Below are 16,572 nucleotides of genomic sequence, written 5' to 3' on the forward strand. Positions count from 1 at the left end.
TGATAATGCCTTATTGAAAAAAAGTAATTTTTTCGAAGATCAGAGAATGTGTGCTTAAGAACTTCTAACGCCTCAGCTTGAAATGTAGGCACTGCCACTTTCATGCGATCAAGACAGTCCTGCATGGCGGCAAACGATTTTACACAGAGGTCCCCAGTCTCTTCTGAGCGGTGGTATGCCATGTAGGGGTGTATTGTGGCTTCTGTATCTACCTAGCGGTAGAATTGTTGAGAATCTTGCGCTATAAAGCAATGATTCTATGGAAGATTAAAAGAGAATCATCTCCTCATCTTTTACACTGATTTATAGCTCTTGAAGGTACTTTACTTACTGGTTGCTTATGAAGTGATGCACTTTGACATCTTCTACAGCGTCTAAATGATTTATCGACAATTGAATGGAACTTAAAATTATTTTCACTGGTCTGCAGCGAACACCTGCGATCCAGTGTTCAACATGCACATCGTCTACTTTGTCCATATGTAGTGCGCTCTCCAAAATGCTCTGAAGGGCATCTTTGTCGGGCTCCGCTGGACAGCAGCTGCACATTGTCGATGTTGCATACTATCGCTGACATCAGTTCTGTTTTTTGCTTCAAACCTGCAGCATGAAGCATGAGTGTGATGTTTCCGTGCGCCCTGCACACGCAAACTTTGTGGGTGCCCCTTCCGCATGCGAAAATGCAGTTTGGCGGGCGCACGGCTGCGAATAAAGAGAATTCGCACTCTACAGAACAGGATGTTTTCCACTCTTCGTACATCTCTCTCAGATTTAGTAAAAGCAATCGCTTTTGGTGACCGCGTATTTCGTTTTTTTTCTTCAGGGCAGGCAGTACGAAACAAAATCGTCTTCATCAAACCTTATTGAAGATTTCGCTTCTTCGCTGATGGGGCGTCATGCGCTTCCTGGAGGCGGGCCAAAAACCCCGTTCGGTCCTAATCCGCATAGCTTCATTCGCTTGTAGCTCCGAACCATGCAGCAATGCCGTAACTTGTTTGAAAAAAGAGGATGCCCCAAACAAGTTATCTATACACTCGTAATTGAAAGAACAAAGTGAAAGAACTGCATAAGATCAACACTACATTTCAGATGCAGCAGCGCAAATCACCTGAGGATGCTAGTGGAATCCCTTTTGCCAAGCGGCCAGCAATGATAAGAAGCAAATGAAACAAGGGGTATATCAATTTGCGCTGTTGCCGCAATTCTCCTTTGCCACGGAGGAGCCGTTGTTGTAGTAAAGCAGAGTAAGGCACCGCCGTCTGAGGCCGTGGTGGGCGCTCAATATAAAACGTTTTTCTTGGTTAACACGAAAACAATGCCCATTAAACATTTTGAAATAAACTCCCATTGTACACGCTTCGAAATGAGCTAAGGCTGTATTTTTGTGTGGACCGTCGAAGAGCTGAATGAGAATAAAATTTTCCTGCTTGTTTAGCATTTATGTCTTCACTGCGATTAAACTACCATCATCCTGGGTCCCACATTTTTTCTTGCGCACTTACGTTCAACAATATAAAGAAAATGTTAAGCTACATTGCCTGTACAGTGGTCCTTGCCGCTGTAAGAATTGTGGTAAATTGCTCAGAAAAGCAATTTCGCTTCGCCGCCAACTTCATTTTCCCACACTAGCAACTGTGAACGCATTGTAGCAAGAAAGCCCGCTTCTCTTTCTATCACCTTGAAATATTTCAGTGTGCTCCTTTTAATATTTTATTATTGCGAACTTTTTTTCGCAATTGAGGTTTTGTCACACCAGCCATTTTTCAACTGCTGTAAGGGACAGAAAACATTTTGTGGCCAACAAATGGCTACAATAACGAATATTGTCGGGAATTAATCAACCATGAATATTGCCGCGAACCATACATTGGGTTTGTTTATTTGTGTTTTGCGTTTACCGCCCGGCTGCGCCAGCCTGTGTTATCTCTGCGCCAAGGGAAGCGCGTGTTCCATTCTTTCTTTCTGTGCCGCATGTGTTATCTGTTGTGATAGGGAGAGCATTCCGATCTAACGTGAACAGCCCAGAATAATCTTCTTGGATCTACTATGTTCTCGATGCGAATCGACGTTTCGAGAACCACGCGCGCCAAAAGATAAAAAGCCTGCAGTGCGGACGCCGGGGCATTCGATTTTGCGACGCTCGCTGACGCAAGTCACTTTGTTGACCGCTTCTTCGCCGCCTCTGTATTCTTTTGAGTTGTTAGGGGAGCACAAGTTCGCTCCAATAAACTTGTTTCTCGTGCAAGACAACTGCGTCGTCCTTGGCTTCGTGACATCTGGTGGAGGTGCTGGGTACGCACCCTTCATGCCCACTGCAACCGCGGGAAGCCGCCAAGCCAGTCCAACAAGAGCCAGCCTCCGCCTGCAAGATTTTCCACCCGAGTTCGGTTTGATGCCAGAAGGGCCCAAGAGAAGGAACGCTGCAACCAACACCATGGTACAAGAAACAACGTCGCCAATCATGCTGCAGCAGCCCCGGGAACCGCCATCGTTCCGGGGAGCCCCCGCTGAAGATCCAGAGGAATGGTTGGAGAAGCTGGAGCGCGTGCGGATCTTCAACAGGTGGGACGATGTAGAAACCTTCCGGCATGTTTTCTTTTACTTGGAGGATGCAGCCCGAACTTGGTTTGAAAACCACGAGAGCGCCTTGACCGACTCGACGCAATTCAAAAGCGAGTTCCTTAAGACCTTCACGACCGTGGTGAGAAAAGAACGAGCTGCGATTTTACTGGAAACTCGAACGCAACACCCGAACGAAGGAGTCGTAATCTTCGTCGAGGAAATGAAGAGACTTTTCCGCCGTGCGGACCCAGGAATGACGGAAGAAAAGAAACTACGGTTTCTGATGCGAGGTGTGAAGCAAGAGCTCTTCGCGTGCCTTGTTCGCAACCCCCCTAAGACCGTGTCCGAATTCGCGTCTGAGGCCGCCGCGATGGAGAAGACGCTCGAAATCCGAACGAGGCAGTACGACCGCCCAATCAATGCGCTGCTTTCGGAGACGCTTGGTGCCAGCGCTATCAACTCCGACTCACTACGCGACACTATCCGCGAAATAGTGAGGGAGGAGCTGCGGAAACTGCTCCCGACGCCGCCGCAACCACAAGTCGCTTCTCTTACCGACGTTATTAGAGAAGAAGTGCAGCAAGCGCTGGGAACTTCAACGACGCCAGTAGCACCTCGTGAGCCGCAAGCCATGACCTAAGCGGCTGCTGTACATCGCCCTCGCCCACCTGCACCCTATCGTCACGAGACTCCGTACCGTCGTCCCGTCTCGCCGGCCCGACCACCTGCGGCGCAACTCCCTGCCCCAAGGAAGACCGACGTGTGGCGAACGTCCGACAATCGTCCGCTGTGCTACCACTGCGGAGAGGCCGACCACGTCTACCGTCGCTGCCCCTACAGGAGGCTCGGTTTGCGAGGGTTCTCCGTCGACGCACCCCGCCCTCGAACTGGCCAGCGCCCATCGAAGATCGAAGAGTACCTGTCCAACACCAGCCGTCGACCAACCCGTTTCAACCGTTCGGCGTCACCCTACCCATACCAGTCGCCGAACCGCCGTAGCAATGCTGAGTTCTCACGTGGAAGGTCCCCCAGCCCACGCGGGGGAAACTAAAAGCAGCAACTTCTGGAGGTAAAGTTGCACGATCGTGGAAAAATGAAAACCCTCCAACGACGCAACGACTCGCGGAAGACAGTGACTCACAACATGCCCTCATCCCGACGACCCGACCCAGACCTGACGAGACTCCCGTACACGACAACAGCTATACGCCGCGACGCGTACCCGACCTGACCGAGACGTCCGTTGAGAAGACGACGAAAACGACGATGCACAGTGCCCGACCATCAACACGTACAAGCAGAGATACGACGCCCCGGCGAACCCGGAACTCGAGGACGACTGCATGTGACGTCAAAGTGTCCATCGACGGCTTTGACGTAGTCGCCCTCGTAGACACGGGAGCTGACTATTCGGTAATGAGCGGACCATTTGCGTCTAAACTGAAGAAAGTTATGACCAGATGGGACGGTCCGCACATACGCACAGCAGGAGGCCACATCGTGACGCCAAGTGGAACGTGCACATCGCGCGTCACCATAGACGGCACAACGTACCCTGCGGCGTTCGTCGTTCTGCCTAACTGCTCCCGCGACGTGATTCTCGGAATGGACTTTTTGACGGACAACGGCGCAATAATTGATCTGCAGACCAAGTCGATAACATTTTCCTCCAATCACTCCACGACGCCGCAGCCGAACCCCGATCACCGTGCTGCTGTCAGGATCGCCGACGATCACATCACCCTGCCACCCCGCGCAAGCTTGATGATCGCCGTCTACTGTGAGGATGCTGCTTCTGACATCGACGCTATCGTAGAGAGTGATCGAAGGTTGCTTCTCGACCGCGGTGTCTCCGTCGCAAGAGGCATTGCGCACTTTAAGCAACGCCAATCTCACGTTTTGGTCACTAATTTCACCGAAGAGTACCAGCATTTAAACAAGGGAGCTGCAATTGCGTTCCTCGAAGAAACGCAAGAAGCAAGTGATGTGATCGCAGTCGCCGACTTTGAACGCACACCCGTAGAAACATTCAAGCTCCCGCAGCCATTCGACGTGAATCCGGCGCTACCGCAAAAACAACGGAAAAAATTATTGGCTTTGCTGCGTCGCTATAGCGAATGTTTTTCGTCGAACGCAAAACTACGTCAGACCCCTCTAGCGAAGCACCGAATAATAACCGAAGATGGAGCCCGACCTACCCGACAATCACCGTACCGCGTCTCTTCACACGAACGGGAAGCCATCCGGACTCAAGTCGACGACATGCTGAGCGATGACATTATACAGCCATCGAAAAGCCCCTGGGCTGCGCCTGTCGTACTCGTAAAGAAAAAAGACGGCACATTAAGGTTTTGCGTTGACTACCGGCGACTGAACAAAATCACGAAAAAGGACGTGTACCCCCTCCCCCGAATCGACGACGCCCTCGACCACCTCTGCCACGCGAAGTACTTCTCATCGATGGACCTGAAGACCGGCTACTGGCAAATTGAAGTGGACGAGAGAGACCGAGAGAAGACTGCATTTATAACCCCAGACGGCCTATACGAGTTCAAGGTGATGCCGTTTGGGCTGTGCACAGCACCAGCGACGTTTCAAAGAGTCATGGACACTGTGCTAGCTGGCCTTAAGTGGCACACCTGCCTCGTATACCTCGACGACGTAGTGGTATTCGCCCGGACGTTCGACGAACACCTTGCAAGGTTGGAGTCTGTACTCGAGGCCATTCGTACGTCGGGGTTGACGCTGAAGCCTGAAAAGTGCCGTTTCGCATACGGGGAACTCAAGTTCTTGGGCCACGTCGTCAACGCCGCGGGAGTCCTACCTGACCCGGCAAAAACTTCAGCCATTGCGAACTTCCCACGGCCGAAAGACAAGAAGGGCGTGCGGAGATTTCTCGGGCTGTGCGCATACTACCGGCGCTTCGTCGCAAACTTCGCACGCATTGCAGAGCCACTCACGCGCTTGACGAAAGATAGCACCCCTTTCAGCTGGGAAAACGACCAAGAAAAAGCATTCGGCGAGCTGCAAAAACGCCTGCAAAGCCCGCCCGTGCTCGCTCATTTCGACGGAAATGCCGAAACGGAAATGCATACGGACGCCAGCGATATAGGCTTGGGTGCCGTCCTTGTCCAAAAGCAAAGCGGCTGCGAAAGGGTAATCGTCTATGCTAGCCGTGGTCTGTCGAAGGAGGAGAAAAACTATTCTGCCTCTGAGAAAGAGTGCCTAGCTATTATATGGGCGATTTCAAAATTTCGCCCATACGTGTATGGAAGGCCATTCAAGGTTGTAACAGACCACCATGCGCTGTGTTGGCTCGCCAATTTGAAGGACCCCTCTGGCCGTCTTGGGCGGTGGAGCTTGCGCCTGCAGGAGTTCGACGTTACAGTCGTTTATAAATCCTGCAGGAAACACTCCGACGCCGACTGCCTGTCCCGCGCCCCCGTCGACCCACCACCACAAGACTCTGATGAAGACAGCGCGTTCTTCGGGATCGTGACGGAGAGCGACCTAGCCGCCCAGCAGCGTGCCGACCCCGACTTACGCGTCATAATCGAGTACCTCGAGGGATGCAACGTTGCCGTTCCTAGGAGCTTCAAACGCAGCTTACCAGCATTCAGCCTGAGAAACTCCGTCCTTGTGAAGCAGAATTCAGCCCCGGAACAAGAGCGAATTACCTTCTCGTCATCCCCGCGGACCTTCGTGACGAAATTTTGGAAGCGTGCCACGACGACCCGTCTTCCGGACATCTGGGCACAGCCCGCACTATTGGAAAAATCAAGGCGAGGTACTACTGGCCCGGCCTTACCTCTGACGTCACCCACTACGTCCGCAGCTGCCATGACTGCCAGCGACGAAAAACGCCGCCGACAAGACCCGCCGGACTTCTGCAACCGATCGCCGTCCCATCGAGACCATTTCAACAGATTGGAATGGACCTTTTAGGCCCGTTCCCTACGTCACGATCACAGAACAAGTGGATTGCCGTAGCGACAGACTACATGACGCGCTACGCAGAGACCGCTGCTCTTCCGAGGGGGACTGCACAAGAAGTGGCGAAGTTCTTTATAAGCCAAGTTGTGCTGCGACATGGAGCCCCGGAAGTCCTAATCACAGACCGCGGAACGGCATTTACTGCGGAGCTGATGCAAGGAGTATTACGCTACAGCAACACGGATCACCGAAGAACGACGGCGTACCACCCCCAAACGAACGGACTAACAGAACGTCTGAACAAGACAATCGCAGATATGCTGTCAATGTACGTTGACGGTGAACATAAGACTTGGGACGAAGTGCTCCCGTATGTCACGTTTGCGTACAACACGGCTATCCAGGAGACGACACAGCTGACGCCGTTCGAGCTTGTCTACGGTAGAAGGCCGACTACGATGCTCGACGCCATGCTTCCGCACGTAGAAGACGACGACCTCGACGCCGACGTCCACGGATATCTTCAACGTGCGGAGGAGGCCCGCCAGCTCGCTCGAGTTCGTATAACGGACCAGCAGCTGGTGGATGCGGGCCGCTACAACCTCCGACGCCGAGACGCCGAGTACCAACCAGGGGATCGTGTGTGGGTTTGGACTCCCATCCGACGACGCGGACTCAGTGAGAAGCTCCTGCGACGGTATTTCGGACCCTACCAGATTCTACGACGTGTTGGCCAACTTACCTACGAAGTGATCCCCGATGGTGACTCCGGCACATCACGACGACGCACGCGGCCTGAAGTCGTCCACGTGGTTCGCTTAAAACCTTTCTACGGACGATGACGAACTTTTATTCGGACTGTCGCTTATGTTAGCATCGGGTCGATGCACTCTTAGAGGGGGGGTAATGCCGCGAACCATACATTGGGTTTGTTTATTTGTGTTTTGCGTTTACCGCCCGGCTGCGCCGGCCTGTGTTATCTCTGCGCCAAGGGAAGCGCGTGTTCCATTCTTTCTTTCTGTGCCGCATGTGTTATCTGTTGTGATAGGGAGAGCATTCCGATCTAACGTGAACAGCCCAGAATAATCTTCTTGGATCTACTATGTTCTCGATGCGAATCGACGTTTCGAGAACCACGCGCGCCAAAAGATAAAAAGCCTGCAGTGCGGACGCCGGGGCATTCGATTCTGCGACGCTCGCTGACGCAAGTCACTTTGTTGACCGCTGCTTCGCCGCCTCTGTATTCTTTTGAGTTGTTAGGGGAGCACAAGTTCGCTCCAATAAACTTGTTTCTCCTGCAAGACAACTGCGTCGTCCTTGGCTTCGTGACAATATTGATATTGTAATCGGTGATGGTCGGACGAACTCCCTGAGAGGTTTGCCGTACAATGACTCTAAAAGAAATGTGACTTCCATCGTTTGTTGCTGTGTCGTCGCTCGGCTGGTATTGCCGTTTCCTTTTTTGTGTATTGATTTTGCGAGGAGCAGCGTTATGGGCGCAATAGCATAATTGTCTTCATCTTATCGAAAAGATGGCATTCATGCGTAGCTAGTGAGTGATCAGAAATTGGCTCCGATTTATGTCTTCTTTTTTGCACCTTGCCAACTTTTTTCTGTTGTCTCCTACTCTGGTTCCGAGGTTGAAAAGCCCACCTCTAATAGAGAAAAAGGTACTTTTTCATTTTTCGTGCGCTTTCGCAAAATCGCTGCTCTATCATAAAAGCCGTTGCTCTATCTTGATTACTTGTCTAGTTTTCTAGCCACACAGAACACAAGCATTCTAAATAAAGCATAGGACGAGGCGTGGAAAGGGTAGGACCGGCGTGTTTTTTTACAGCCCTTGTTTTCTGTGTGACTATGAACCAACACGTCCAAACCTGTTCCCTTCTGAATATTTTTCTATCGTAATATCTTCCTAGCGTGTAATTTCTTTCTATTGCGACGTGCCTAGTGGTGTTTGCCACCAAATTTGTTGGCTGTGCATTCCTTGTGGAAAGCGTTTCATATTTCTTTAGAGAGCATGATACCTGCTCTCACATGCACATATTCTGAGTAAAAGATTTATTATCGCACAATTCATACGAACACGACTCGGTTTCGGTTTCTGGACGCCGATTCAAGCAGTGACGCCACAGTGTTGCGAGGGCGCTCTGCCACGTGTGTCTACCATGCGGCGCTGCGGTACACTGCGACTTTGCTGCGGCGTCTGCTCCCGCACACACGTGCTTCACCACGGAAGTAAACACGCCGAGTCGTTAAGTCAAGCCGCAATAGCTCCTACAAGGACTCTTTTTCTGCATACTCGGATGCAGACAAATGAAAACCAGGGATATGCAAACCATTGAAATGCAATTGGATATCCGAACAATGCCCCTTAAAGACCGCTAAAAAAAGCTGTCTTTGTTGCGAATTGAACCCGCAACGTTTACCGAGCGGGCGCGACGCGCGAGATCACTGCACCACCGCACAAATGGTGTCCCGCAGCGAAATAGCCGGTGTACTAGATGGAAGCCCATCCTTCGAGTGGTACGTCGGCGTTTACTAGCTATTTTAGAGAATTCTTTGCTGGTAATCTGAATATTCTTAGTTAGCGCTTCCGCAGCAAGGTTCCGCGAAGCCCCCGCAATAGCTTATCGCCATCAACTCTGCTCCTTCATGAAAGCGCTCACAAAAATAAATGTGCCAGGCTGCGACTGCGATTTTGCACTGTAGGGATAGTGCTGGCCGTACTTTGGATTTACGTTTTACATTAAAAACGTTGGCCGATATTGATCTCTCATTGCCCAAATTACCCTACGTAACTCTTCTTCTGCACGAAACTCAACTTATATGATCTACAGGTCAGCCGATCGCACACGCATATGCAGTTTCCAGCTCCGGGGTATAGCGGCGTCGCTGAAGAGCACGGCCGAAGCGTCGAACGCCAAAGTACGGATCGCATTTGCGCTAGTGTTGAATTGTATGGGCTTCATGGACCTAACTGAGTTTATTACACTCCAGAAACTAACAAAATAGAGCCGCATTTATAGCGGCACGAATGTTGTTGGGGCGAAGTTTTCGCTTCTCGGTCGATTCCCGACGACGCATCTGGCGACCAGTCAGGCGACCGGTTTTGTTGGCGTCTTCGGTCGGCGAGTCACACTAAGGCGACTTTCCATCGTCCGACGTGTGTGTGTCGCGGTCGGCGTAGTGTGACAAGGCGGTCTGGCAATTCGCCAGCTGGCCGATGGCACGGAATAGTGGCGATGGTTTGGGGACTCGTCGGCGTCGCTGTCGTGTCGGCCTAGTGTGTCTGATTCGACCAAGCGACCAAACAAACTGTGGTAACTGGAGTTCACGTTGACGTCGCTCGAGTCACTAACGCGGTATGACGTCACAAACTTTGTTATGCTTGCAATTCACTGACGTCATAGTTAGTGGCGCTAGCAATGGGTCCCTATTTCCAGAAGAGCTTTTAGATACTTTTGAGAAGCGAATTAAAATATATATTAGGCGCTTGCTGTACCCAACACTTCGTGTTGAGGGTACTTCCACAGAGAGAAAGCCTACAGCTGACTTCTACAGACGTAAAATTCGGTGGCACAACCCCTTTAATGTGCAGTACGTTTTTAAATGTCTGCTGAATAAAAGTTCGGTCGAGGCTTTGAGGATGTTCATTTCCTCGGGTACTCCATACACAAGTGAGTCGTGCTTCCCAGACCATTTCTAAGCAGTGAAATTAAACTACAAGAAATGTAGGGTTTGTGAAGGCTGTGAAGTAGGAGACACAGGATATCATCCTGTTTTAGTAACCTTACTTCTTTGGATTTATTTTTGTTTTATTCATTTTATCTGCAATGGAAGCTGTTTCATAGTTGTCTCATTCGTAGTCTCTTGTTAGCTTCAATGCCACTCCTAGGAAAATATATTTTCTTAATGCATTATACACTCCAGCAATGCACGAAGCAAGTTGATGACATGCAGGTCACAATGTCAGTCCAAATTGCAGCGTACAAAATACCGCATTTGTAAACACACATTGATAGTTTTGAGTCAAAATATAAGTCAGCTACAAAGTCGCATTTTTCGAGGCCGACATTGCAGGATAATTTGCCTCCACGATGCAAGGGAAAACATTTAATGAAGCGGAGGAGACAGCCAATTTTTTTACGTTCGTTGGAATTCCTCGGCGCACAATACACAAATCGAGAGCGCATTACACAGAATGCTGCAGCTAAATCCTACATAAGCGGTAGTTTTTAAGTGGTGCGCAAATATATTTGCTGTCTACTATTACACCGCCGCAGCTTTTACTCCTTGCTCTCTTGTCGCTGGGATGTATTATCGCTATGCCTGGTCGCGTGTAGTTCTGTTGCATGATCTTCTGTCGTGTGCTATTTTGTCACTGCACCAGGTAAATCTGTTTATTGTAGAGCACAAAATTTGAAGACGTTTACTCAGCATAAAAGTGTTTGGATTACTGAGCCCAGAAAGCCTCGAGCCAGTGCAGGAGCCCGTGCGCGAGATTTGGGGCGTTCCAGTTTCTCGCTCTGTGAGCTGGCCACCTGGAGCTCCCACTGATCGCGGAAAGTGCTATACTTAACTCATTTTTAAAAGCTTTCACCTCCATCATACATTTCTTATCAGGTTGGGCAAATGTGTTTTGTGCGCGCTTATTGTGGCCTATTGTACCCACATCTAAATAGTCTAAAGAATCAACTAATTGGTCATTTTCTGCTAGCTACCTGGAGTGAGGCACGGTTGCTTCAGTCATACGACAATATCCTACCTAGTGTTCATCCTACAATCTTGCCTGAATGCGGTGCAAAGGACAGGGTGGCGTTTTTCGCACCACAGCTTCAATGTTGTTGTTGTGGCCGAAGGCTGTCGAAGGAATAGCTATGTCTACGCTCAAAGCAGCCTGGGATCTCTCGAAATCCGAGGACGTAAAGCACCTGCAGAACGGTCGCTTGCGGCATTGTTCGTTGCCGCCAAAATTTGTCTGCGGGCTCTGAAGGCGAGGTGGGGTGTTTTACACTGCCACATTACCCTTTTTGAGCGCGAGTGATAGTGGGTCAGTGTCAGCATCCCTAGCTTTGACCAAATGAGACAACGCCCCTCCCAATGCAAGCGAAAATGGCAAAGCCGTTACCAGACGTTTTTGTTTTCCTAAACAACATTTCCCGAACATAAAGAATAGTTAGGATGTGGTCAAGATTAGTATGTGGCATTAAATTCCCCATATGTACTCTGGCAGGCACGTGGTCTCAGTCTTACCAAGCTTCCCATATAAGAGACAGTAGTATTCAGACAGTATAAAAAGCGAGCTCGGTGTCCTTTCTTTCACCATGGCACCTGTCATTACCACATTTTGGCTCGTGTAGCAAAGAAAACCCCCGTCGGAAAGGTCAGCCCTTGAAGCGATATGCGCGAACTTACCCAACAGCATATTTTACTGACATATCCATTACCACAAGTTTTTTTTTGCAGTGGCTAGGATCTCGTTCTGTCATCGGAATGTGCTATGTAGCAAAATTCCAAAATACAAAATGTACACCTACTTTTGTGCTTAGTAACGTGTCCCTACGTGGAATATTCGGCAGCATCCTACTACTCAAACAATGTTTTAAGTAAAAGTTAAACTCGATTGCCGTGACAGTTTGAATGGACAATACGTTTGTCGGAGATACCTACCGTAGCACCTTGTGACGGCAGCGATGCCATGAAGGCGGCACAGGACATTCCGTAATGGAACAAGGAGCGACACCTGTGTGAAGGGGGCAGAGGCATAGTTTATAATGGTGACAATATGTCCCCATAAAATAAGAAATCATTGCTGTGATTAAATCAGAGTTGTAGAGATATTCAATCGGGCCTTAAAAAAAAACCATTGTAAATTCCTCATATATCAGGTTACCTTGTTGCAGATGTCATCTGAAACAATCTAAAACGATCATCTAAAATCAACTTGTGCGTTTTGCCTGCCCCGCCGAACACACTCCTCCCAAGGCGAATGCCGTCGGTGTTTCTTGTATTCAAAGGTGTTCCCTTTGGCCCAGCGCCGGAAATCTCTGACTTTGTGAGAGACGCAGACGCTTCTGTAGTGGCGGCAAGACCACCTGAATTTAGCGCCACTATCATCATCATCCGCCTCCTTTCACCATCACCGTCAGCGGTGCCTTGCCAGCGTCAGCAGCCACGCGCCACGCTAGAGGATTGAACACGACTGCGCTCCAGAGGTGGTCGTATGCCATCGCCGCTCTCTAAGTTCGGGCCGGGCCTTACGCACCTGAATAAATGTAGGAGAGCAAAGCATCACCGACTCCACGGCTCCCTTTTCTACACGGCTTTAAAAACCGTGAGTTGGAACATAGGAAGGTTGAGTGCGACAATCGCGTTGCTTGGTTGTTCCTTTGGTTTCGGAGTGCTGCATAAAATGGTATAAAGGAGGGCGTTCTAGGGAAACCGATTACTCTGGATGGAAGCCATATTGCTTTGGTGGTTCTTGTCGACCGTGATCATGAGTTTCATTAAGACGTGGTTAAACGGCAATAGTAATTTTGTTGTCGTCCGAAAAAAAAATGCTGCAAATGAAGTATTTTCATTGCTTCAAAGGTGGGCACTCTAGCCCTGCCGAGTAGGTGTGCATTTATACCAAATGCCAAAGAGTCCTCCAAAAGTTCGCCCTGACACATCAACTGCACTCCATCTATCCTGAATTCTAATCGTGCTCTGATGTTCACCTTAATGTAGATTCCCTACCGTGCCTAAAGCGGCAGCCGCCTCGGAGAAACAGGATAACCGAGTATATTTTCCGGGTCTGCCTGTGTGCCGGCCCAACCTGTACCACTCAGCGGTGGTTCACACTCAACGCCATGTTCCTGTCGTGCTCACTACTACGCTTACCGCCTTTCACGCGCAATCCACACAACCCCCTGTCTTAGTATCACCGAGAGGCTCCGTGCCCCTTACGCAGGCGGAAATATAATCACCCCCTTCTATCACAATATTTACCACAAGCACAAAAACCCAACTTCTTCTCTGTAACTCTTTGCCCTCGTTGGCCTTGCACCATTAACACCAATGATCATCATCAAGCACCAGAGCCCATCAACCCTGCCGACCTTGCGCTTATTTGTACCCACATATTGTTTATTCGTACTGGCACTGCAGTCCACATTTTCATTTCTCCACCCGTCCACTCGGTGATATACGGCGAGCTCAGGCTGTCAAGCAGCTAAGAGAATTCTCTCTGTAACATGAGAACTCTCCTCTCTGTAAAAAATCCTCTCTGTAAAATGAGAACTAAGTCCACCGAGATATCCTTGACCAATAAGTCCAGTCCACTGAAGACCGCAAAAAAGATATAGAACTAGGTCCTTTGTATAAGGAGGTTCCTTTTTTCTGTGTCCAATGAAGGCAGTAGAAATACAACTAGACGACAGATCAAAGGCTATAACCAACGTATACATGTTTCCCTTCCTCGCTTGTCACAGGCTGGTGACCCATACCTTTAGCCATAGCTATAGTCATGAGCCGACGTCGCCTGACAAAGACAGCAGAAGTTTCATCGTGTTGCCACTGCTGGCTAGCCGTGTCACCCAGAGGAAGAGTACAAGCATATGAGAAACCTCAAGATCTAAAATAAATTACTGGGGGATTACATGTTTTAGATACAACTTGAAATGCACCCCGCATACCGCCCTGACTAGACGGTAGGTCGCCGTAGTTTCTTCTGGCGCTTTGTGCGCGGCGTATCCGCTACAAGTTGAAAACCACTTTTAAGCAGTCGTCACTTACAGGTGTAACCACAGTGCTGTGCACAGTCCTGTGCGCGACAACACAGTCGTCATCGTTGACGGTAACACTAACTCCCTAGCTTCCGCATTTAGATTGGCGATATGTATTCAATTTGTTACTTTGTGTCCCGATAAGTTAGACTACCATGCCTGCGCGATGTTGACGCGCCGCACATTTTAACGAGTACGTAAGTTTAGGTAGAAAAATTAGAAAAACGTATTTATACGCCGATTCTACAGTACAGATCTAAACGACATAAAATTAAGTGCAAAGACATTTTATTTCGTGCATGCAACTGCAGCAACATAAATTCGTAGAACTTGCAAAAATTGTTTACCCGTCACTTCCTGGCCTTAAAACAGGAGGGGAACATTAAAAGTGGCTGAAATATAAGTGCCTTTCCCTTGATAATTTTAGACGTGACGAAAGGTTCTTTTATACAATTAGTTGATGTTAAGAAGGCGCGACACCTCCTGCGCAGCATCCAGTGTCCATCTGGGAAGACGATGTGGTCCAGAGGGGTGTGTGGGGCTCTGAAATTTCGCATCGTTGTTAGCATTGCCGTTCTTCCTATAGCCTGCTCTTGGCAGCACATTACGTAGTGGTACTCATTCCCTAGCACTGTACATGACTATCACAGTGGTTATCGCGCAGGGCGCACGTTGTAAAGCTATGATGCGGTCTCCGATTAGCCTGTTCGGATGTGGCAGAGAAAGGTACCTCAGATCTTGTAAGACCCATTTGGACACAAGCTGGTAAAAGGGAGCTCTAAAGGACGCTAAACGGTCAAATACTGCCCGCCTGAAGTCGTTCCAGTGATCGCCGAAAACGTTCGGAGGAAACAGGCGGTGAAAATGACTTCGTATTATGTACTACCTGACCAGAGGCCTCATTACCATAGACGCGAAAACAGGAAGGAATCCATTGAAACCACACATAGAAACTCTTAAAGCGGAGCTCTTGCACAAGCCGTAAGGAACTCTGCCAGACCAGTTATTGGGGATCACTAGCTTCAAAAGTTGCAGTGCTGGATTTCAACCTCCCCTAATTACCACTACCTGCGGCTTGTACGAGTACGTTTACGTTTGTAAAGCAGCCCAGATGGCAGCACATTTGGTTTAGGTGGAGGACACTACAAGATCCAGTGATGAAGCGGAGAAAACATGGGCATTTGGAATGACATACGCTGCTGAACGGTCCCCTCTGTGCTGCTTAATGAAGGAATCCGTAAAAACATTAAGGTGCTACGGGTAAGTGTTCTCCAGGCGTCCAAGAACTAAAGCTATGGTTGCTTCTATGGCAGCTTTCATTTTGGAAGTCATAAGAGGAATCTTTTACATACAGCGGTAGCTCTCGAAGGACCATTGTGGCATTGAGGGCTCAGGTTTCCCTGGCCACTGATGGAACAGCACTCTGACAATGTGAAGAGCTCTGTGCACTTGAGACGCCGACCTTGCGCGAAGCCGCGCCATTATTGCACTTCCAGCATTGACTTTCTCCAGACGCATTATCCTCATGAGTAGCGTCCGCGACGCCAAGAAGCAGAGTGGCTGTCCTGAATGACCTCGTTTAGCGCTCCCTGAGCAACTCCTATTGATGTCCTCCGCCCTTTCCTGAGCAATCTTTTGAGGCGCTTATTCTGGGATTCTAAAGAAAAAATGAGGAGCCGCTGTTAAAAAATACGGCTTACTACAAGGGCTGTGCGCAGCCTAATTGAAGTAAGGACTCCGGGTGATTTCCCCAATTAGCTTCTGCATTTCTCCACAAAATGTTCGCAAGGGGATTCAAAGGCGAAATAGTCGTAGCCACTGTCCGTCACCGAACAGTTCACTATCCAAGGTGACCCGAAGGAAGCGCACCTATGTGTCTTGACGGATAGACAGGCTTCTCAGTGTTAAATTGAGACGGGTGGACCACGGCCGGTTACCAAGGAACAGGACAAAACAGCACTTGTCGGTTGAGGGCACAGACTAAATGAGGCCAGATAATCTTTCAAGGTGTGAACACCCCGTTGAGCCATCACTGCCAGTCTCTTATGTATGTATTGGGATATCCTCCTTCAGACATCATCCGAATACACAGATACGTGAGCTGGTTGTCGATCTTTTAATACTTGAGATAGGCCTGCCATGTCCGCATTACAAATAACAAGAGACAAAACATTGACCTGGTTGCACGCCTTGAGACACTTCTTTGTTTGATTAGCGCACTCCCCAACCCAGCTTGCATGAACCGGCTGGTGAAAAAGTCATGAATGGTGCAAAGTAGTTTTCTTGACAGCGCTCTTGCATATAGTCC

The 16,572-nt window shown here is 49.4% G+C and overlaps 1 protein-coding gene across 1 annotated transcript in view; it reads right to left on the bottom strand.

Annotated features, from left to right (window-relative positions):
• LOC144146580 (uncharacterized) overlaps window positions 1-16,572 on the bottom strand; it is a 119,555-nt gene that overhangs the window by 57,915 nt on the left and 45,068 nt on the right. Inside the window, exon 5 of the mRNA XM_077678523.1 lies at window positions 12,169-12,241. Coding sequence (XP_077534649.1) covers window positions 12,169-12,241 — 73 coding nt within the window. The remainder of the gene's footprint in view (window positions 1-12,168; window positions 12,242-16,572) is intronic.

The sequence above is a fragment of the Haemaphysalis longicornis genome, unplaced genomic scaffold (assembly GCF_048455015.1).
Source record: "Haemaphysalis longicornis isolate Haplotype H1 unplaced genomic scaffold, Haemaphysalis longicornis Haplotype H1 scaffold_7, whole genome shotgun sequence".
NCBI lineage: Eukaryota > Metazoa > Arthropoda > Arachnida > Ixodida > Ixodidae > Haemaphysalis > Haemaphysalis longicornis.